This window comes from Oncorhynchus tshawytscha, linkage group LG06 (assembly GCF_018296145.1).
Source record: "Oncorhynchus tshawytscha isolate Ot180627B linkage group LG06, Otsh_v2.0, whole genome shotgun sequence".
Lineage (NCBI taxonomy): Eukaryota > Metazoa > Chordata > Actinopteri > Salmoniformes > Salmonidae > Oncorhynchus > Oncorhynchus tshawytscha.
This window is the reverse complement of record NC_056434.1, coordinates 35,461,476-35,484,747: the sequence shown is the minus strand read 5'-3', so window position 1 is coordinate 35,484,747 and position 23,272 is coordinate 35,461,476. Positions and strand designations below refer to the sequence as shown.

The window sequence follows — 23,272 nt, the reverse complement described above, 5'->3', positions numbered from 1 at the left end:
AAAATTGCACATTTCAGAGTGGCCTTTGTAAAGGTGCACCTGTGTAATGATCATGCCGTTCAATCAGCTTCTTGAGACGCCATATGTCAAGTGGGTGCAGTATCTTGGTAAAGGAGAAATGCTCACTAACAGGGATGTAAACAAATGTGTGCACAACATTTGAGAGAAATACACTTTTTGTGCCTATGGGACATTTCCGGGATCTTTTTTTTCCAGCCCCTGAAACATGGGACCAACACGTTGCATTTATATTTTTGTTCAGTATAATACAAAGTCAAAACAAGTTGTGTTTGAAAGGGAGTCGGTTAAATTAAATACATAGTACCTGGATTTTCAGGCCAAATAATACACCGGTCAAACAACATTTTTAAAAAGTGCTTACAGTACATTTATTGATTCAAACAATTAAATAAAAAAACCTAAATGGAGTCATGACAGCATCATGATTGCCTTTAATTGTGCCGAGTCGGGTTGTTTGTCCATCCACATTCAGTACAGCGTGTGTAAAGTGACTACATTCACAGGTTGACATGGAGTTCCAAAATCTATTCCATAGATTACCAACAAAACAGTAGACCACTGGGTGTACTGTCTCATACAGAAGCCCACAGTTTCCCAAAAAATTAGAGTTATAGCAAAGGCAAATTTCCCAGTCCAAAATCAACCCTTAGGCACTATCCCTTGATACTTCTCATGATCCTAAAAGATGTGAGTGGGTGTAAGAAACATGTCAGAAGCCAACGCTAGTCTTCCAGATCTACAAGTAGTAGCCAGGGGGCAAGAGGATTGGCATTGATTTCAGACTGAGCACCTGTGTTCTGTGCAGAAACTATAGTATAAAAAAGGAGGACCAGAGGTGACATGTGAGTTACATGCTATCAGTCTAACTGACAGGGAAAATGTGTGGGATATTAGAGATTAAACCCAACATTGTTGAAAAGTTAAAAAGGCAGAATCGTGATTTAATTGGTTTTTCCACCAGATACATCTCCAGTTTGGTTTAATGTTAAAATGACCTGAAGACACTGGTGCACATCTTTAAAAGCAAAAATAGGATAAATGCAGAAGGGGGTAGCTGCAGCCCAATATGACGCCCGGAGTATGGGTGAGTGGGCGCGTGGAAAGGATAGTAGCACTCTGCTATTAGGTTACACCAGAGTTTCCTGGGGACCCCAAGAGATGCACATTGTGGTTTTTGCCCCAGCGCTACACAGCTGATTCAAATAAATCAACAAATGATGATTTGGTTATTTGAGTCAGCCGTGTAGTGCTGGAACAATACAAGACCGGGTGCACTAGTCATTCGCACTGGCTTAAACTGACAGGCAAAACAGTCGAGTGGCAACAAATCTGCCCAATTAGCTGATTCACTTTCCATACACCCACTCCTTTCGACACACCCACACTCCGGTCACCATATTGGGCTGCACCATACCAAATGAGTCTATACATAGTCTGTCCAACCAAATTCACAAGTTAAGGGTTCACTATGCGTGATCGACATTCAGAAACCAAAATAAAAAGAACTAATAGACAGAATGGTTTGACCAAAGGTCAGTAAACAGAATAGGTGGAAGGAGGACAACATTAAAAGATGAGCGAGTGAATGGCTCATATTAGTAAAGCATGGGGGAACAGAGACTGGTGGAGGGCTATATGGACATTTCCATATTGTCAGTGACTAGGAGTAAAGTTAAAAGCCATGCTTCAGGGACACATGCGTGGTAAAAGGAGAGAACTCTACACAACCAATACAGTTGTCACACTGGAAAAAATGATCTGAAAAGGCACTAAATGAAATAAATGGTGAGCTCTTTTCACTTTGGAGCTACAGTACAGTTTCACACCATTCCCCGCTGTGTGTGTGATCAGTGTGTCTAAGAAGTTGTAAGACTCAGGCTCTAGAGAATCACAGTGCTGTCACAGGGGTTCACATAGTCACACTGGCTCAAGAGGTGAAGTATACCGAACAAGATTTGCCCGTCTGTCCTAAATCAATGCCTTGCCCCACCAGCCTTCTAGATGAGACCAATTCGTACATAGCAGCAGCTGTTTCTTTACCAGTGGGCTTCCTTACAGAAAACAAGACACCATGTCTATCAGCATCATGTACCTGGTCTGTCTCCCTCAGGAACCTATACATCACAGTATCAAAAGAGACAAATTAAAAATGTCCCTTTCGGCATTAAGGAAATAAACCACTGAGTTTAAAGTTTCCGCTGTTCCCTTTTGAACAGCATGTGTGTGGTGGGTGGGGGGAGGAATAATGAGTAGAGTTAAGGGCTCTCCATAGTGGTTTTTAGTCTACAGAGCTACGTTTGTGTCACGTTCTAAAAATTCAGCAGCACAAAAAAAAGAATACGTAATACTACGTAGAGAGCTACGCAAACTAACCTCCATCGGCTACGTTGCAGAGCTTTTGCCTAGACTGTAGAGCCCTTTGAAACAATACTCACCATAACGGGTATGATTAGTGTGGTCAGCTGCATGCAAACACATAAAAGGGTGAAATAAGTAGCATTCAGTGAACTCCCAAGTTCTACTAAAACTCCACTCTCCTAGTTGCTCGACTAGTTAAGCCATGGCTAAATGGAATATGAAGGTAAACAAACCCTGAAATACACCAGGTCCCAGGGACTCCAACACAAATTTCAAACATTCCACTTGGGATTTCAAACTCAGTCAAAGTGCACACATTAAAAACTTTATTTTTTTTAAAGGCATCCAATGTTTGAGGATGACCTGACGTTATGTCCACAATATACATCGCTTCTCATCCCTCAGTCCATTCCCAGATATGCCAACACACCTGTTCATTGTTCCATTGGCCATTCAGTCCCTCTGCTCAGCGGTGGCAGGAAAGGGAGTCAACTCAGTTCCATCCACAATCCGTTGGCCTTCACCGCTGTCCTTGCTTTGACCTGTTCCCACGTCAGCCGTGAGGGCATGGTGGTCTACTTGAGGCGCTGGATGAGTGTGTGTGTGAGGCCCAGGCTGAGAAGCTGCAGGGAGGAGAGCTGAGCCAGGCGAGGGAAGGCCTTTAGCAGCCTCTCCCAGGTCAGCTCCAGCAGGCTGGGCACCACTAGCCACACCTTGTACAGAGACCCAGTCCTCCTGTTCTCTGACATGTTCACCACTCCACCATGCACATACATACAGCCAGCCTGGGAGAGGAGAGGGAGGAGAGAGACGTGATTGAAAATCATACATCCAGAAAAGTGTGTGTGTGTGTGATGTACTGACCGGTGTGACTGCAGCACAGTGGAAGTAAGCAGGCTCAGGCATGACGGTGGGTAGCTTGGTCCACTGGAAGGTCTGCAGGTTGATCTTCCACAGGTCAGCTAGGATCAGCTCCCCGTTGTAACCCCCACATAGAAACACCTCTGAGGGGGGAGAGAGAGGGATGAATACTGACTCCCAGTCCATAGCCTAGACTAGGGAAGCAAAGGGACAGTATGTTATTGGTCACTTTCAAAGTTTACCGGTAAACTACCAGAATTTTGGTAATGGGTACTTCAGATTATCACATTTATGCAATTATTTCTGGCCCTATGTGTGGCCTTAGCACATGTAAAATACACAGAGTGAACAAAACATTAAGACATCTGCTCTATCATGACACACTGACCAGGTGAAAGCTATGATCCCTTATTGATGTCACCTGTTAAATCACTTCAATCAGTGTAGATGAGGAGACAGGTTCAAGAAGTGTTTTTAAGCCTTGAGGCATGGATTGTGTGTGTGTGCGCGCACTATTCAGAGGGTGAACGGGTAAGACAAAAGATTTAAATGCCTTTGAACAGGGGTATGGTAGTGGGTGCCAGGCGCAGCGGTTTGTGTCAAGAACTGCAATGCTACTGGGTTTTTCACACTCAACAGTTTCCAGTGTGTATCAAGAATGGTCCACCACCCAAACGACATCCAGACAACTTGACAGCTATGGGAAGCATTGGTTTGGCACCCCCTCTGGCTCGTGTGGTGGGGGAGACCTTCGTGGGCTATTCTCAGCCTTGTCTCAGGGTAGTAAGTTGGTGGTCTGTAGATATCCCTCTAGTGGTGTGAGGGCAATGCTTTGGCAAAGTGGGTGGGGTTATATCCTGCCTGGTTGGCCCTGTCCGTGGGTATCGTCGGACGGGGCCACAGTGTCCCCCGACCCACCCGTCTCAGCCTCCAGTATCTAGGCTGCATTAGTTTGTGTGCTGGGGAACTAGTCAGTCTGTTATATCTGGTGTAATTCTCCTGTCTTATCTAGTGTCGTGTGAGAATTTAAGTATGCTCCCACTAATTCTCTCTCCCTCCCTCTCGAGGATGTGAGCCGTAAGATCATGCCTCAGGACTACCTGGCCTGATGACTCCTGGCTGTCCCCAGTCCACCTGGTCGTGCTGCTGCTCCAGTTTCAACTGTTCTGCCGCTCCAGTTTCAACTGTTCTGCCTGTGGCTATGGAACACTGACCTGTTTACCGGACGTGCTACTGGTCTCGGACCTGCTATTTGACTACCACACATGCTGTCTCGACCTCTGAATCCGAATGTTTGGTACTCATTGCATATCAAATAAGATTTAAAAATAAAATGACAAAGCTGTAAAACATTATCTTAAATATAAAACATCAATTTAGTGAATATCATTGTGTTTAACATGGTTTTAGCATGAAATATCCTTTTTTTAATACATCTTTAATGTATGCGTTTTGGTGCCAAACTGGTAGAAGTTCTGAAGTCCAGAGTTGGAGTTAATTTTAAATTCCATTATTGATTTGATGCTTTTCATTAGCCTATTTTCTCGTGAACCAAAAGCCTATCCCCTAGAAACTAAATGCACAATATGGACACATAAAAAATATATACTATATCATGCCTTTAGAAAGTACTCATATCCCTGGACATCCTGAATTCAGAATGGATTAAATAGATTTTTCCCCTCACCCATTTACTTACACGCACAATACCCCATAATGGCTGTTGATCATTGCTAGACAGCCATTTAAGTCTTGCCATAGATTTAAGCGTATTTACAGTAACAGTCAAAAGTTGACACACCTACTCATTCAAGGGTTTCTTTATTTTGACTATTTTCTACATTGTAGAATAACAGTGAAGACAAACTATGATATAACATATGGAATCATGTAGCAACCAAAAGTGTTACATTTTATATTTGGGATTCTTCAAAGTAGCCACCCTTTGCTTTGACAGTTTTGCAAACTCTTGACATTATCTTAACCAGCTTCACCTGGAATGCTTTTCCAACAGTCTTGAAGGAGTTCCCACATATGCTGAGCACTTGTTGGCTGCTTTTCCTTCACTCAACTCATCCCAATTGGGTTGAAGTCAGGTGATTGTGGAGCCCAGGTCATCTGATGCAGCACTCCGTCACTCTCCCAGGTCAATTAGCCCTTACACAGCCTGGAGGTAAGTTTTGGGTCATTGTCCTGTTGAAAAACAAATGATGGTGGGACTAAGCGCAAACCAGATGGGATGGCATATCACTGCAGAATGCTGTGGTAGCCATGCTGGTTAAGTGTGCCTTGAATTCTAAATCAATCACAGACAGTGTGTCACCAGAAAAGCACACCCACACAATCACACCTCCTCCTCTTTGCTTCACGCTGGGAACCACACATGCGGAGAGCATCTGTTCACCTACTCTGCATCTCAAAGACACAATTAATACCAAAAATCTCAAATTTGGAATCATCAGACCAAAGGACTATTTTCCACCAGTCTAATATCCATTACTCGTGTTTCTTGGCCCAAGCAAGTCTCTTCTTATTATTGGTGTCCTTTAATAGTGGTTTCTTGCAGCAATTTGACCATGAAGGCTTGATTCATGCAGTTTCCTCTGAACAGTTGATGTTGAGATGTGTCTGCTATTTGAACTATGTGAAGCATTTATTTGGACTGCAATTTGAGGCTGGTAACTAATTACCTTGTCCTCTGCAGCATAAGTAACTCAGGGTCTTCCTTTCCTGTGGCGGTCCTCATGAGAGCCAGTTTCATCATAGTGCTTCATGGTTTTTGCGACTGCACTTGAAGAAACTTTCAAAGTTCTTGACATTTTCCACATGAAGGTCAGTCAATGTCTTAAAGTTGTTGTTTCTCTTTGCTTATTTGAGCTGTTCTTGCCATATTATGGACTTGGTCTTTTAGCAAATAGGGCTATCTTCTGTATACCCCCCTACCTTGTCATAACACAACTGATCGGCTCAAACGCATTGAAGAAATTCCACAAATTAACAAGACATACCTGTTAATTGAAATGCATTCCAGGTGACTACCTCATGAAGCTGGTTGAGAGAATACCAAGAGTGTGCAAAGCTGTCAAGGAAAAGGGGGGCTAATATATTTTGATAAATGTAACAATTTTGGTTATTACATGATTCCAGTTGTTATATCATAGTGTTGATGTCTTCACTATTTATTCTACAAAGTAGAAAATAGTACAAATAAAGAAAAACCCTGGAATAAGTAGGTATGTCCAAACTTTTGACTGGTACTGTAAGTTAAACTGTAACTAGGCCACTTGGGAACATTTAATGCCATCTTTGTAAGCAACTCTATTGTACATTTGGGTTATTAGGTTTATTGTTATTAGGTTTATTGCTGAAAGCTGAATTGGTCTCCCAACAGGTTTTCCTCTAGGATTTTGCCTGTGCTTAGCTCTATTCCGTTTCTTTTTATCCTAAAAAACATCTTAGTCCTTGCCGATGACAAGCATACCCATAACATGATGCAGCCACCACCATGCTTATAAATATGAAGAAAGGTACTCAGCAGCGTTGTGTTTGCTCCAAACATAAGGCTTTGTATTCAGGACAAATTTTTAGCAGTTTTACTTTAGTGCCTTATTGTAACAGGATGCATGTTTTGGAACATTTTTATTCGGTACAGCCTTCCTTCTTTTCACTGTCATTTATGTTAGTATTGTGGAGTAACTACAGCATTACCTCCCATAAAGTCACTATTGGCCTCACGGTGAAATCTCTTGAGAGGTTTCCTTCCTTTCCGGCAACTAAGTTAGGAAGGGCGTCTGTATCTTGGTAGTGACTGGGTGTATTGATACACAATCCAAAGTGTCATTAAAAACTACATCATGCTCAAAGGGATATTCAATGCCTGCTTTTTATTTCTACCCATCTAACAATAGGTGCTGTTCTTTGCGAGGCACTGGAAAACCTCCCTGGTCTTGAATCTGTGTTTAAAATTCATTGCTTGACTGAGGGACCTTACAGATGTATGTGTGAGGTAGTTTTTCAAAAATCATGTTACACACTATTATTGCACACAGAGTGAGTCCATGCAACTTATTATGGGATTTTAGCACATTTTCACTCCTGAACTTATTTAGGGTTGCCATAACAAAGGAGTTGAATACTTATTGACGAAATACATCTCAGCTTTTCATTGTTAATTAATTTGTACAATTTCTAAAACACATAATTCTACTTTGACATTATGAGGTATTGTGTGTAGGCCAGTAACAAAATCTCAATTGAATCCAATTAAAACAGTTCAAATGTGGAAAAAGGTCAAATGTGGAAAAAGGTCAAGGGGTGAGAATAGTTTCTGAAGGCACTACATAGGATTTAAAATCATTTTTGCAAGTTAATCAAGTATAAATTACCAAAGTTACCATAAATTACCTGCTATTTACCAATATTACTGAAAATTAACCCTAGCCTGGACACACAGAGCTGATTCCTAGTAAACAGATGTAAAGTTCTTACCCTGCCTGACCTGGACACAACTGTGACACCGTCGTGCGGCAGGATACCCTGACAACAACAGAACACACATCAGTTTACAGGCGTGCACAGTAATGTGTATATGAACAACAGTAGACCCTTATGCAACCAACCTATTTTTTCATGAGGTTTCGTGATAATCTCCTCCCAGGAGTTAGTCTCTAGGTTGTAGGCATGTATCTGAGGGGGAACAGAACGTAAACCCCCATGCTAAAATATGTCAGTAAAACAACCACCTTACATACAGTGTTCTCTCATCCTGTACTGTACTTTGTCTAGGGGATATGATGTCCAGGAAGTCCCGCCTCCTAGGATGTATATTCTCTGTCCATCATGGGCCACCTCATGTCTGTACCTGAAAGAGAGATTAAGATGTGTGTGTGTGGGCGGGGGGGGGACTACCAGAAGATTAAGAGGTGAGGGGTGACTGACCTTTCCTCTGGCAGGTCTGTAGGGGGGTTGTTGGGCTTGAGGTGGGTCCACTCCCTGGTAGTCAGGTCCAGCCTGTGTAGGTCTGTGCTGTAGACGTAGCCTGTCGTCCCTCCAAACACATACAGATAGCCATTAATGATGGCCATGGCCTGGAAGGAGGGAGGGAGGAATGAGGGAGAGAGCATGGTTGTGGGGAATGTCCTTACGGTCAAGTGATTTGTTACATACAGTAGGACAGACTAACAATGTAAATAATTGTGTCAGTTATTTACTTTGATCGAGCCAATGGTTAGGAAAGACAAAGGAAGGAAGTCATATATAGTGCATTTGGAAAGTATTCAGACTAGAGGGTGAACGATTCTGATTTTTCAACGCCGATACCGATTATTGGAGGACCAAAAAAGCCGATACCGATTAAAATCGCCCGATTTAAAAAAATGTTTTAGTAATAATGACAATTACAACAATACTGAATGAACACTTATTTTAACTTAATATAATACATCAATAAAATCAATTTAGCCTCAAATAAATAATGAAACATGTTCAATTTGGTTTAAATAATGCAAAAACAAAGTGTTGGAGAAGAATGTAAGTGCAATATGTGCCATGTAAGAAAGCTAACGTTTAAGTTCCTTGCTCAGAACATATGAAAGCTGGTGGTTCCTTTTAACATGAGTCTTCAATATTCCCAGGTAAGAGGTTTTAGGTTGTAGTTATTATAGGAATTATAGGACTATTTCTCTCTATACCATTTTGTATTTCATTAACCTTTGACTATTTAATGTTCTTATAGGCACTTTAGTATTGCCAGTGTAACAGTATAGCTTCCGTCCCTCTCCTCGCTCCTACCTGGGCTCGAACCAGCAACACAACGACAACAGCCACCCTCGAAGCAGCGTTACCCATCGCTCCACAAAAGCCGCGGCCCTTGCAGAGCAAGGTGAACAACCACTCCAAGTTTCAGAGCGAGTGACGTTTGAAACGCTATTATCTCGCACCCCACTAACTAGCTAGCCATTTCACATTGGTTACACCAACCTGATCTCGGGAGTTGATAGGCTTGAAGTCATAAACAGCTGCTGGCAAACGCACGAAAGTGCTGTTTGAATGAATGCTTACGAGCCTGCTGGTGCCTACCATCGCTCAGTCAGACTGCTCTATCAAATCATAGACTTAGTTAAAACATGATAACACACAGAAATACGAGCCTTAGGTCATTAATATGGTCGAATCCGGCCCAAACGGTTGCCTAAACACTGACTCTGCGTGCAATGAACGCAAGAGAAGTGACAATTTCACCTGGTTAATATTGCCTTCTAACCTGGATTCATTTTAGCTAAATATGCAGGTTTAAAAATATATACTTCTGTGTATTGATTTTAAGAAAAGGCATTGATGTTTATGGTTAGGAACACATTGGAGCAACGACAGTCCTTTTTCACGAATACGCACCGCAACGATTATATGCAACGCTGGACACGCTTGATAAACTAGTAATATCATCAACCATGTGTAGTTAACTAGTGATTATGATTGATTGATAGATATCTTATAAAAAACTAAGTTTAATGCTAGCTAGCAACTTACCTTGGTTTCTTACTGCATTCGTGTGACAGGCAGGCTCCTTGTGGAGTGCAATATAATCAGGTAGTTAGAGCGTTGGACTAGTTAACTGTAAGGTTGCAAGATTGAATCCCCCGAGCTGACAAGGTAAAAATCAGTCGTTCTGCCCCTGAACGAGGCAGTTAACCCACCGTTCCTAGGCCGTCATTGAAAATAAGAAAGTTAAGAACACAGACTTGCCTAGTTAAATAAAGATGTTAAAAAAATATATATTTTTTTTTAAATCAGCCAAATCGGTGTCCAAAAATACAGATTTCCGATTGTTATGAAAACTTGAAATCGGCCCTAATTAAATCAGTCGACCTCTAATTCAGATCCCTTAACTTTTTCCACATTTTGTTACGTTTCAGACATCCTAAGATTGAGGATTTGTATTTAATCAATCTACACCCACAATACCCCAGAGTGACAAAGCAAATATGTTTCTCAATTCCTTCCCAAATTTATTAAACATCAATACCTTATTTACGTAAGCATTCAGACCCTTTGATATGAGACTCAAAATTGAGTTCAGATGCATTTTGTTTCCATTGATCATCTTTGAGATGTTTCTACAACTTGATGATTTGACTCCACATGTGGTAAATTCAATTGATTGGACATGATTTGAAAAGGCACACATCTGTCTATGTAAGGTCCCACAGTTGACAGTGCATGTCAGAGCAAAAACCAAGCCATGAGGTCGAAGGAATTGTCTGTAGAGTTCCGAGATAGGATTGTGTCAAGGTACAGATCTGTGGAAGGGTACCAAAAGATTTCTGCAGCATTGAACGGCCCCAAGAAGACATAGAAAAATGGAAGAAGTTTGGAACCACCAAGACTCTTTCTAGAACTGGCCGCACGGCCAGACTGAGCAATCGGAGAGAATGGTCACTCTGACGGAGCTCTAGAGTTCCTCTGTGGAGATGGTTGTCCTTCTAGAAGGTTCTCCCATCTCTGCAGCACTCCACCAATCAGGCCTTTATGGTAGAGTTGCCAGATGGAAACCACTCCTCAGTAAAAAGACACAGGACAGCCCGCTTGGAGTTTGCCAAAAGGCACCTGAAGACTCCCAGACCATGAGAAACAAGATTCTCTGGTCTGATGAAATCAAGATTGAACTCTTTGGCCTGAATGCCAAGAGTCACATCTAGAGGTAACATGGTACCATCCCTACAGTGAAGCAAGTTGGTGGTGGTATCGTGATGTTTTTCAGTAGTAGGGACTGAGAGAGTAGTCAGGATCGAGGGAAAGATAAAGAGCAAAGCACTGAGATCCTTGATGAAAACCTGCTCTAGGGCGCTCAGGAACTCAGACTGAGGGAAAGGTTCACCTTCCAACAGGTCAACAACCCTAAGCACAAAGCCAAGACAATGCAGGAGTGGCTTTGGGACACGTCTCTGAATGTCCTTGAGTGGCCCAGCCAGAGCCTGGAATTGAACCCGATCGAACATCTCTGGAGAGACCTGAAAATAACTGTGCAGCGACGCTCCCCATCCAACCTGACAGAGCTTGAGAGGATCTGCAGAGAAGAATGGGAGAAACTCCCCAAATACAGGTGTTCCAAGCTTGTAGCATCATACCCAAGAAGACTGGAGGCTGTAATCGCTGCCAAAGGTGCATCAACAAAGTAAAGGGTCTGAATACTTATGTAAATGTTTCTGTTTTGTATTTGTAATAAATTTGCTAACATTACTAAAATTGTTTTTGCTTTGTCATTATAGGGCATTGGGTGTAGATTAAAGAGGGGAAAAAAGCCATTTAATCAATTTTAGAATAAGGCTGTAACATAAAAAGTAAATGGTTCTGAATACTTTCTGAATGCACTGTAGGAGTAATGGAAAATGCCATTACACAGCCCAGGTTTAAAGCTAACCGTTAACTCTCCACAGACCACACGATGTGTCAGTGGGACAGCTCAGGTGGTCAACAGATGAGAGCTCTTTACCTGCCCGTAGATTCGGTTGGGTTTCTTCCCTCGGCAGTTGAGCAGTTTCCAGCGTTTGTAGTGAACATTGCAGACATGGACGTCATTCCCGTTGCTTTCTCCAAAAGGAATCCCAGTGCCCCCAAACACCAATAGATTGTTGCCGTGTAAGACAGCTGAGACACACAGAGAAAAACACAAAACAAACTGTTCAACGGTCTGTTCTCAGTCTGACCAGGAACGGATAATAATGGTTAAGTAAGTTAATTTTGCAATGGATCGATGGGTACATAAAAGGACAGCCAATCTTCAACTTAATCCCTTACCTGACATGGAAGCCAGCTCGGTGGGCATGTAGCCCTCTGTGTGGACCTGTTGCCAGGTAGCCGTGGCGAAGTGAAACCTCCACAGCTCCCTGAAAAGAGGGAAGTCCTCGTTCTCCGAGCCACCTGCCTCCTCAAAGTCAGGATTGTATCCTCCAAACACATACAGGTTGGCATTGTCTGCCACACACCTGTGCCCGCTGCGGGCCGGGGGGGCACAGTGACCTGAGGGGGAGGTGAGTAAAGAGTGGGGTTTCATGGATGGAAGAGGGAGCAAGGGTGAGAGAAGGAGACAGGGTTACAGGGGAATTGTCCTTCCTCTTGCACTTATTTAGTGCCCTTTGTGGATCTCTGCGATATCTTTAAGCAATAGCGCCACCTTTTCTCTTTCTGGTTTTCACCTATTTAGTCCAGCCAGATTCATGAGGGCAGGAACAACAGCGCAGAAGGGGCCGTTATTTGGAATGGAGCCTGAAACATTGTCTAGATTTCAATCTAAAACACGTATCCTACCCTTGTTGACTTGACCGCCACTACATGATTTGCATGGGCTGAAAAGCCATAGATGTGTAGGCCTAGTCTGTTATTTCCCAGCTGTGTGTCACAGGCAGCCGATCCAGAGACATGAGTAAAATAAAATGCAGTTAAGTAATCCAGGGGGTTTCCATCAGATTTCCACCCAGAGCCATTATGTAATCTGCTGCACAGATTACCAAGAACATGGCTGCATAAACAGACCGCTTTCAACAAGCAAATGCTAAAACATTTCTGATTATTTAAGAATCTAGATAAATAGGCCTAGCCATCACATAAGCAAGCATGTGGTTAAAGTACTCCCTATATGACAGGCTTAGGAGAAAGTCTGCATGTTAAATGAATAATGAGCCATATCTTATTGACATACTTCGTAACATTTCCACTGTGGAGGTGGTGGAGTTCACTGTGTGTACTGATTAAATGTCCAGGCATCAGTATGATGAGCTTTGAGTAAACAGCCAAGGACTAAACAGCCCTATGGAATCATTGAGCCTCAAGATATTTTGTTGTTGAAAAGACCAGAGGAATGTTTTTAGTGGAATAACAGATCAAATAGTCAAGTGGATGTACTTTCAGACACTGAGGAAAATAGGAGGCACAGGTCAAGGGCTCTACACTGACGTTCTAATTTATGAGCCTACGTTGAAAAATTTAGGGGCACAATTTTTTTTTTTTTAAAGTAACAAGCTATTTTCTTTGTAGTAATGGTGCAAGCATGACGGTCATGATTCTGCGCTCAGTGTATTCTCCATGGCACTCAGAGGCAGTGGTACAGTGAAGTCATCATTGTAACCATTATCATTTGGGTGATTTTTTTTTCTTCTCCTAGGCGCACGGAGGTCAATTGCTTCCTATAACAATTATGACAATCGTTATAGGAGCAACAACATGACCGACTCACAGACAGAAAAATAGAACAGAGAAAGCGAGACCTCAGAACACTCCATGACAAACGTACATCCAAACCCAGAGACACTGAGGGAGAGAAAGCCTCCCTGGGTCCAATAAAGAAAGCTGAAGAGGATGAGTGACAAGAGGAAAGGAGGAACCAGGGCCAATCAGAGTAAGAGAGACTCTTGCTAAGAGGGATAAAAGTGATAAGAGAACAGGAAGGAAGAGAAGAGGTGGAGTGGACCGAGAACCATTACAAGGGAGAGGAAGAGGCTGTTTAGATAGGAAGAGAGGAGGAAGAGAGAAGGAAGCAGAGTGGTACAAGTGGATTTCCTTGAGTCATGGGGAAACGAGAGGGAGAAGAGAAGCACTGCAGACTGGACAAGGGAGTGGGAGAGGAGGTGGAAGAGCAGATAGGACATTTGTGCTTGACCAACTGTAGGAGACATAGTTGCCATTGAGGGGATTCCATTAATGCCCCGTTCTGGCCAACAGCAGCTCAAAACAAAAGTGACGTACAGTAGGTGAAATATGTGGAGTAATATGTAAGAATGTGTATTTCTATGCAAAAATGATTGAGCTTGATAAATCTGCATGCTTAATCTGCGTTCCCAATGAAACCTAGTTTGAAAATTCAAACATATATTTCATGGAAAAGAGATGTTTCTGAACGATGCTTCATGATGCCTTGTTGACAAGATGACCAAGTGGCGCTGATTACTGTTCAATTTTAACATGGCGCACCCTGCTATCCCTGTTCAACCCGGGCCAGCTTAAATTGAATCCCTCATTCTTTAGTCTGAGGGCACTAGAGTTGCGTTAGCATTGGTCGGTGAAGAGAGAGGTGGTCTTGGCTGCAGTCTCGGGTGTTACAGTTACCCACCTTCTCTCAGAAACCTATTAGGGATGCGGAAGTTGGGGCACGAAGGGGAGAAGATCCGCCGAGCCTGAAGCCATCTTACTCTCTTCTTAGAGCCTGCCAGTCATCACCAACCACAATCACCAGCCATGATACAGACATGTGCACACACAGACACAATTAGCGGAGAACAAAACCACAAAAACATTACAAAAGCAGACAGACCAACATTCCACCCCAAACATAGGCTTTTGGTGGAGTTCAGTTCAAGCCTGCTTAGTGTCTAACCAAATAGGCTAGACAAGTGGCTTGTCCATTGTTGTATGACGAACACACACAGGTACCCTAATATTTATATATTTCTTAATTCCATTATTTTACTTTAGATTTGTGTGTACTGTTAAACACTACTGCACTGTTGGAGCTAGGAACAAGCATTTCGCTACACCCGCAATAACAGCTGCTAAATATGTGTATGTGACTAATAAAATGTGATTTGAGAGAGAGAGACACAGCCTTGGTGGTGAAGCTACCACATAAGTGGCTGACACTACCCAGCCACTCAGTATCTAGAGTATCTTTGACTCGAGTCAAAGATAATTTTCCAACCTTACATCAGTACTTGAGTTGTTTCAAAACTGTAGTTGCCACTGATTGGTCAATACTACAATATTTCCTATGGAAATACATTTAGCTCTACTCAGCAAAGTCAGTAGTACAAATGACTGGCAATGGATTGCACAGAGGGAAAATGTATGCTTCCCACCATTAGTCAGTCTTCTTTGCATGACAGTTGACTTCCGTATCAAGCTGCGCTAACGTTAGTTAACGTTAGCTGGCTAAAATACTTGGTTAAAGTCCAAGCTAAAGTTAATCGCCTGTCTCTAATATTGTAATTCGAAGATATGCCTTCCTAAACAATTACACTGACTCGTTTTTTTTGTTGATTGCCCGTCAGTTAGTTACTTTAGCTAGCTAACTAATTCTAGCTAGGTAGTTTTACATGGATAGCAGCTAGATAGAAAAATAACAGTTCAGCTAGCTACAAACCTGAGTCTCTGATGGGAGGCCTCCCCGACAGTTTCTCGAATTTGTTGAGTTGATACAAGCCGCGACTACATTCACCATCTTCAACAGAGGACATTTTGAAAAGGTAACTAACAGTAAATAAAAACTTTCATCGATTGAAATGATGTCGCAACAAACCGTGATAAGGACAAAAAAAAACTAAACACCAGTTCGCTAGACATGCATCCACGTCAACTTGAAACGTCGTCCACGCCAGATGAAATGCTCCAGCCAATCAGATAATCGAGAGGCATTCAAGAGTTACAGCATTCTAAAACGTTGGGAAATGGGTTATAAACTGTTTGCAAACAAACTTCCAAGCAGATGGGTGGTAAATGTAGTCAGGGTTAACAGGCGGCAGCTAGTCTTACTGGTGTCCGACCAGTCGCGGTCAGTGCCGTTATTATGAGGGAGCATGGCCTATTTCTGTTACAGCATATTGGATGACTTTTATATTCCATTAACCCAGTTCATGTAACATTGATAGTTTTAGGCTACTACATGATACTAAAATGTTCCCTGTACCCATATTGAGGTTACTACAACCTAGCCTATCAATGAAATTCTACAACGTAGGTGAACTCAGGTCGAGAGCAAATTTTGAGCTGACACATTGACAGACAGTGACACATTCAATACCACATTGCACACTCTTGCCTGCGTCTAGCTGATCTGGGGTGTAATCATTAGTCTATCAGTTGCAAATGAGAGTATCTATTGGACAAATACAGGTATGGTTACCCCCGTTTAGTTCCATTTAAAAACTTTTTTCAACAGAATTGGCGGAATGAATACACCCCTGATCACACTTAAATTCTGTTCACTTTCATGGCAGCTACGTTGTATTCCTTCTGGCATCTATGTGAAACGGCTAGCTAGTTAGCGGTGGTGCGCGCTAAATAGCGTTTCAATCAGTGACGTCACTTGCTCTGAGACCTTGAAGTGGTGGTTCCCCTAGCTCTGCAAGGGCCGTGGCTTTTGTGGAGCGACGGGTAACAATGCTTTGAGGGTGACTGTTGTTGGTGTGTGCAGAGAGTCCCTGGTTCGCGCCCGGGTATGGGCGAGGGGACGGACTAAAGTTATACTGTGACATATGCACTCTCTTCTTCTCACCTTTTCTCTTTGTTTGTGGACTTCAATGCACAACACATTAGCTGTATGTGACCAGGCAAAAAATAAATTACAAGCCAAACCATATCATAACCGCTACACACAGCCAACATAGTTGTCGCCATATTAGCTAAAGTAACGTCATAGTTAACAAAGTTAATAGAACTAACTTGTGAGTAAACCTGCTACAATCATGCATTAACGTTACAATGTATAGTCAGTAAGCAGTTTAGCACTTACATCGGTGGGCCCCGGTGGCAATACATTTGTAAAACCAAAAGCTTACACTACCTTGGCTTGGAAGATGTCCAGTGTTGTGTTGAATAATCATAGCCAGACAGCTAACATAGCATCCTTCTGTTTGAGCAGGGTGTTTGAGAAGGCTAACCTAGCTAGCTGCATTTACTAGCTAAGTGAAACTGAAAGTGAAAAAAATAACAATCTCTCTCTCTTGCTTCTCCTTCCTGTTTGAAGAAAGTAATTTGGTCAAAACTGTTCAGCTATTGTCTTTCTCTCTCTTTGAGTCAACTACTCACCACATTTTATGCACTGTAATGCTTGATAGCAGGTAGCCTAGTGGTTAGAGCATTGGACTAGTAACTGAAAGTTTGCCAAAACGAATCCCCGAGCTGACAAGGTAAAAATCTGTCGTTCTGCTCCTGAACGAGGGAGTTAACCCACTGTTCCTAGGCCGTCATTGAAAATAAGAATTTGTTCTTAACTGACTTGCCTTGTTAGGTAAAAAATAAAATAAAAAAATAGCTGTAGCTTATGCTTTCCGTATTATATTCATTCTTTGATCCTTTGATTGGGTGGACAACATGTCAGTTCATGCTGCAAGAGCTCTGATAGGTTGGAGGACGTCCTCCGGAAGTTATCATAATTACTGTGTAAGTCTATGGAAGGGTGTGAGAACCATGAGCCTCCTAGGATTTGTATTGAAGTCAATGTACCCAGAAGAGGATGGAAGCTAGCTGTCCTCCGCCTTCACCATGGTGCTACCCTAGAGAGAGTGCTGTTGAGGCTACTGTGGACCTTCAATGCAAAACAGTGTGTTTTAATCCATTATTTGGTGACGTGAATATATTTAGTATAGTTTTATCTAAAAATGATACGTTTTTAAATGTTAAATTTTTATGAAATTCACTGCCGAGGATGGTCCTCCCCTTCTTCCTCCGAGGAGCCTCCACTTAGTCCGACACATAACGAAAAATACATTACAGACAAAATACTTTTAACAAAGCAAATTTGAGGAAAGCTCTTCTAAAGTTCTATCAACACATTGACTGTAGTACTTGCGCTGGGAAAGCACTCAACCACTGCTATTCTCTCTTCCTTCTCTCTAAGGCCTTCCCCCACCCTCCCTTTGGCAAATCAGATCACAAATCAAATCAAACGATGAGTAGCCTAGTGGTTAGAGCGTTGCAAGTTCAAACCCCCGAGCTGACAAGGTACAAATCTGTCGTTCTGCCCCTGAACAGGCAGTTAACCCACTGTTCCTAGGCCGTCATTGAAAATAAGAATTTGTTCTTAACTGACTTGCCTGGTTAAATAAAGGTAAAATAAAAAATAAAAAAGACCCTCACAAAGTTTTACAGATACACAATTGTTGGGCTGTATCATTGTCTAGTACGGCAACCGCACTGTCCGGGAACCGCAGGGCTCTCCAGAGTGTGGTGCGGTCTGCCCAACGCATCACCGGGGGCACACTGCCTGCCCTCCAGGACACCTACAGCACCCGATGTCACAGGAAGGCCAAAAAGATATTCAAGGACATAAACCACCCGAGCCACGGCCTGTTCACCTCGTTATCATCCAGAAGGCGAGGTCAGTACAGGTGCATCAAAGCTGGGACTGAGAGACTGAAAAACAACTTCTATCTCAAGTCCATCAGACTGTTAAATAGCCATCACTAGCCGGCTACCACCCGGTTACTCAACCCTGCACCTTAGAGGCCGTCATCATATACATATACATGGAATCCCTGGTCACTTTAATAATGGAACACTAGTCACTTTAATAATGTTTACATACTGCTTTACTCATTTCATATGGATATACTGTATTCTATTCCAATGTATTTTAGTGAATGCGACTCCGACATTGCTTGTCCTAATATTTATATATTTCTTAATTCCATTATTTGACTTTTAGATTTGTGTGTATTGTTGTAAATTGTTAGATATTACTGCACTGTTGGAACTAGCAACACAAGCATTTCACTACACCAGCAATAACATCTGCTAAATATGTGTATGTGACCAATCAAATTTGATTTGGTGTGTGTGCATCTATCAGTTACACATACTAAAACATTATCAGTACATACACACAACAAGTAGGTCACATGGGGGAGAGCCATTGTGCTTTATTTGTTTAAAAAAAAACAGGTTTGCTGTTCACTTGCGCTATATACAGTGGGGCAAAAAAGTATTTAGTCAGCCACCAATTGTGCAAGTTCTCCCACTTAAAAAGATGAGAGAGGCCTGTAATTTTCAACATAGGCACACTTCAACTATGACAGACAAAATGAGGGGAAAAAATCCAGAAAATCACACTGTAGGATTTTTAATGAATTTATTTGCAAATTATGGTGGAAAATAAGTATTTGGTCAAAAACAAAAGTTATGAAAATACCCCAGTGCTGTAAGTTGACTATGCAAACAATTTGGAATTTCCAAAAACATGATCAATCAGTCTTTCCTCAACTCATGCATAGTATTAATATTAGCACTCTGATTACAATGAAGAGCAAGATGTGTGGCTCTGTTCAGGGCCAGCTGCAACTTAACTAGCTCTTTCTTTGCAGCACTTGACCATATGACTGGGCAATAATCAAGATAAGATAAAACTAGATCCTGCAGGACTTGCTTTGTGGAGTGTTGTATCAAAAAAGCAGAGAATCTCTTTATTACAGACAGACCTCTTTCCATCTTTACAACCATTAAATCTATATGTTTTGACCATGACAGTTTACAATCTAAGGTAACACCAAGTAATTTAGTCTCCTCAACTTGTTCAATAGACATACCATTAATTACCAGATTCAGCTGAGAACTTAGGAAATGATTTGTACCAAATGCATGTTCAGGGCCAGTTTATTACTGGCCACCCATTCCAAAACAGAGTGCAAATCTTTGTTAGCCGTGGTTGCTGATGCGTATAAGGTTGAATCATCAGCATATATGGAAACACATGCTTGGTTTAATGCCAGTGTCAGGTCATTGGTAAAATGTAAAAGAGTAGAGGGTCTAGAGACCATCCCTGGGATACTCCATCCTTGACATGTTTTACATTAGAGAAGCTTTCATTAAAGAAAACCCTCTGAGTTCTGTTAGCTAGATAGCTCTGAATCCATTTTATGGCAGAGGTTCTCAACAACAGGTCATAGTCAATAATATCAAAGGCTGCACTGAAATCTAACAGTACAACTACCTCCATCTTCTTATTATCAATTTCCTTCAACCAGTCATCAGTAATTTGTGTCAGTGCAGTGCGTTGAGTGCCCTTCTATATAAGCATGCTGAAAGTCTGTTAATTTGTTTACAGAGAAATAGCATTGTATTTGGTCACAATTGTTTTCAACAGTTTGCTAAGAGCTGGCAGCAAGCTGTACCTATGGTGAGGGCTCGCTGCTTCCCCAATCAAAGCCCTGTATTAACACAGAGGTTGGCACTAAACTAAAGGACAGGGCTACTGCACACAGAGATATCGCAGACAACCCTGAGGCTATGGCCGAAGACAGGAACAAGTACAATAAGTCCCGCTATGACCTTCCCAGAGTTATCAAACGAGCAAGAGGATAATATAGGAATAAGGTTGAATCCTACTACACTGGCTCCACGCCCGCCATATGTGGCAGGGGCTACAGTCCATTACGGATTACAAAGGAAGACTCAACCATGATCTGCCCAACGATGCTTCTCTACCAGATGAACACAATGCATTTTATGCACGCTTTGACAACAACAACATCATGCCGGGTGTGAGTGCCGTCACCGACCCAGAGGATTGAGTGATCTCGCTCTCCAAGGCCGATGTGAAAAAGGTCTTTAATCAGGTCAATACCCTCAAGGCCGCGGGGCCAGATGGAATTCCAGGGCACATTCTCAGAGTATGCGCAGAACAGCTGGCAGGCATGTTCACAGTAATTGTCAACCTCTCCATGTCCCAGTCTGTAATACCCACATGCTTTAAGATGACCACCATAATTCCTGTCCCCAATAACTGTAAGGCTTTATGCTACAATGACTACCGCCCTGTAGCACTCACTTCTGTAATCAGGAAGTGCTTTTGAGAGGCTGGTTATGGCACACATTAGATCCATAGATGACGCAATCTCAATTGCTCTTCACACTGCCCTCACCCACTTAGAAAAGAGCAATACCTAAGTGAGGATGCTGTTCACTGACTACAGCTCAGCGTTCAATACACTTGTCCCCTCCAAGCTCGTCACCAAGCTTAGGACTCTGGGTCTGAACACCTTCCTGGACTTCCTGATGGGCCGACCCCAGGTGGTGAGGGTAGGCAACATCACTTCCGCCACACTGACCCTCAACACAGCAGCCCCTAGAGGTGTGTGCTTAGTCCCCTCCTGTACTCCCTGTTCACCCACGGCTGCATGGCCCTGCACGACTCCAACAAATTCATCACGTTTGCTGACGACGGTGGTAGGCCTGATCACCTGTGATGATGAGTCAGAGTACTGGGAGGAGGTCAGTGACCTGGCAGTGTTGTGCCAGAACACCAACCTCTCCCTCAACGTAAATAAGACCAAGGAGCTGATCGTGGACTACAGGAAATGGGAGGGGGAGCACGCCCCCATCCACATCGACGGACCGCAGTGGATCAGGTCGAGAACTTCAAGTTCCTCGGTGTCCAAATCACTAAAGAATTAAAATAGTCCAAACACACACACAGTTGTGAAGAAGGCACAATAGTGCCTCTTCCCCCTCAGGAGGTTGAAAATGGGCACTCAAATCCATAAAAAGTTCTACAGCTGTGGCTCTACAGAGGGTGGTGCGGACAACCCAGTACAACACTGGGGCCAAGCTCCCTGCCATCCAGGACATCTACAGTACATTCGGAAAGTATTCAAGTGTCTAAATACTTTAATGCACTGTATTTCAGGTAGTGGAATAGGAAGCCCGGAAAATCGTTAAAGACTCCAACCACACTAGTCATAGACTATTCTCTCTGATTTCGCACGGCAAGCAGTACTGGTGCATCAAGTCTGGCACCAACAAGCTCTTGAACAGTTTCTATCCCTAAGCAAGACGACTGATATATAGTTAACAAAATAGCTACACAGACTGAGTTAACCTTGTATCCTCATTGACCTTTTTATTTGTGTCTCTACGCACACTCACTGGGCCCTACACACTCACTCCATCATCTGCTCACTCACACTATCACGACTCAGGATATGACCCAGATGCAGACACAGGAGGCAGATAGTTTGATTCTCAGAATATTTATTTCACAAAGGGACGGGCAAATGACAGCTCGAGGGCATGCAGAGGTTCGTAATCCAAGGCAGAGTCAATCAGGGACAGAACGGCAGGCAGGCTTAGGGTCAGGACAGGCAGAAAGGTCGGAACTGGGAAGACCACAAAACAAAACTTGAGAAACTGGAAAAACGCTGGTAAGACCTGACATAACAAGACGAACTGGCAACAGACAAACAGAAAACGCAGGTACACAGGGGATAATGGGGAAAAATAGGAGACACCTGGTGGGGATTTGGAAACGAGCACAAGACAGGTGAAACAGATCAGGGTGTGACACACATAACATGCACACATTTATACTGACTCTACACACAAGCACACCCACTCACATTCAAGCTGCTGCTACTCTCTTTATCTTATATCCTGATGCCTAGTCACCTTACCCCTATACATATCTACCGCCATCACTCCAGTATCTCTGCACATTGTAAATATGGTATTGGAACTGGCCCTGTAAATAATATGCTTACTTACTTATTGTGTTCTTCTTATTTCTCATGTGTTTTTTTCTAGTATTACATTGTTATTGATTATTGCATTGTTGGGTTCTGAGTTTGCAAGAAAGGCATTTCACTGTACTTGTGCATGTGACATTAAAACGGTCAACTTTAAACTGTTAGAACCAGTAAAGGCTGCTTTACAATTCATGGGTAGTGGAATGAGTTTGGCTTCCCTCCAGGCCTGGGGAGTTTCCTGGCCATGGACCCAAAATATCAATGTTTTGTTCCCTGAGCCACTTAGTTATCACTTTTGCCTTATGGCAAGGTGCTCCATCATGCTGGAAAAGGCATTGTTTGTCACCAAAATGTTCCTGGATGGTTAGGAGGAGTTGCTCACGAAGGATGTGTTGGTACCATTCTTTATTCATGGCTGTGTTCTTAGGCAAAATTGTGAGGGAGCCCACTCCCTTGGCTGAGAAGCAACCCCACACGACGAACAATGCCTTTCTCAAGGTCTCAAGATGCTTTATTGTTGGCATGAGACAGGACTGATGGTAGCGCTCACCTTGTCTTCTCCGGACAAGCTTTTATTTTTTACAGATGGCTCAAACAATTGGAAAGGGGATCAATTCCGGACGACGCTGGGACAAATGTGCGCCGCCCTTTGGGACTCGCAATCACAGCTGGTTGTGATACAGCCTGGAATAAACCAGGGTCTGTAGTGACCCCCCCTAACACCGAGATGGAGTGTTTTAGAACGCTGCACCACTTGGGAGCCCAGAGTTAATAAGTGTTTTGTTTTATGATGTGTTTTCACCCGGTGC

General features: G+C 42.8%; 1 protein-coding gene across 5 annotated transcripts; it reads right to left on the bottom strand.

Annotated features, from left to right (window-relative positions):
• Nucleotides 1-364: 364 nt before the first annotated feature.
• Nucleotides 365-15,622, bottom strand: LOC112252484 (kelch domain containing 10). 5 transcript variants are annotated; one of them, XM_024423736.2, is made up of 10 exons: nucleotides 15,371-15,620; nucleotides 14,345-14,437; nucleotides 12,037-12,258; nucleotides 11,732-11,886; nucleotides 8,179-8,327; nucleotides 8,017-8,101; nucleotides 7,860-7,926; nucleotides 7,729-7,776; nucleotides 3,244-3,383; nucleotides 365-3,164 (listed from the first exon to the last, which is right to left on the bottom strand). In XM_024423736.2, the coding sequence occupies exons 1-10, from the start codon at nucleotides 15,462-15,464 to the stop codon at nucleotides 2,955-2,957; spliced, it is 1,263 nt and encodes a 420-aa protein (XP_024279504.1). In that variant the 5' UTR covers nucleotides 15,465-15,620; the 3' UTR covers nucleotides 365-2,954. The 5 variants fall into 5 exon arrangements, with proteins under 5 accessions (XP_024279504.1, XP_024279501.1, XP_024279505.1 ...); XM_024423733.2 differs by having other exon boundaries at nucleotides 365-3,383; nucleotides 15,371-15,621; XM_024423737.2 differs by lacking the exon at nucleotides 14,345-14,437 and having other exon boundaries at nucleotides 15,371-15,621.
• Nucleotides 15,623-23,272: the final 7,650 nt, after the last annotated feature.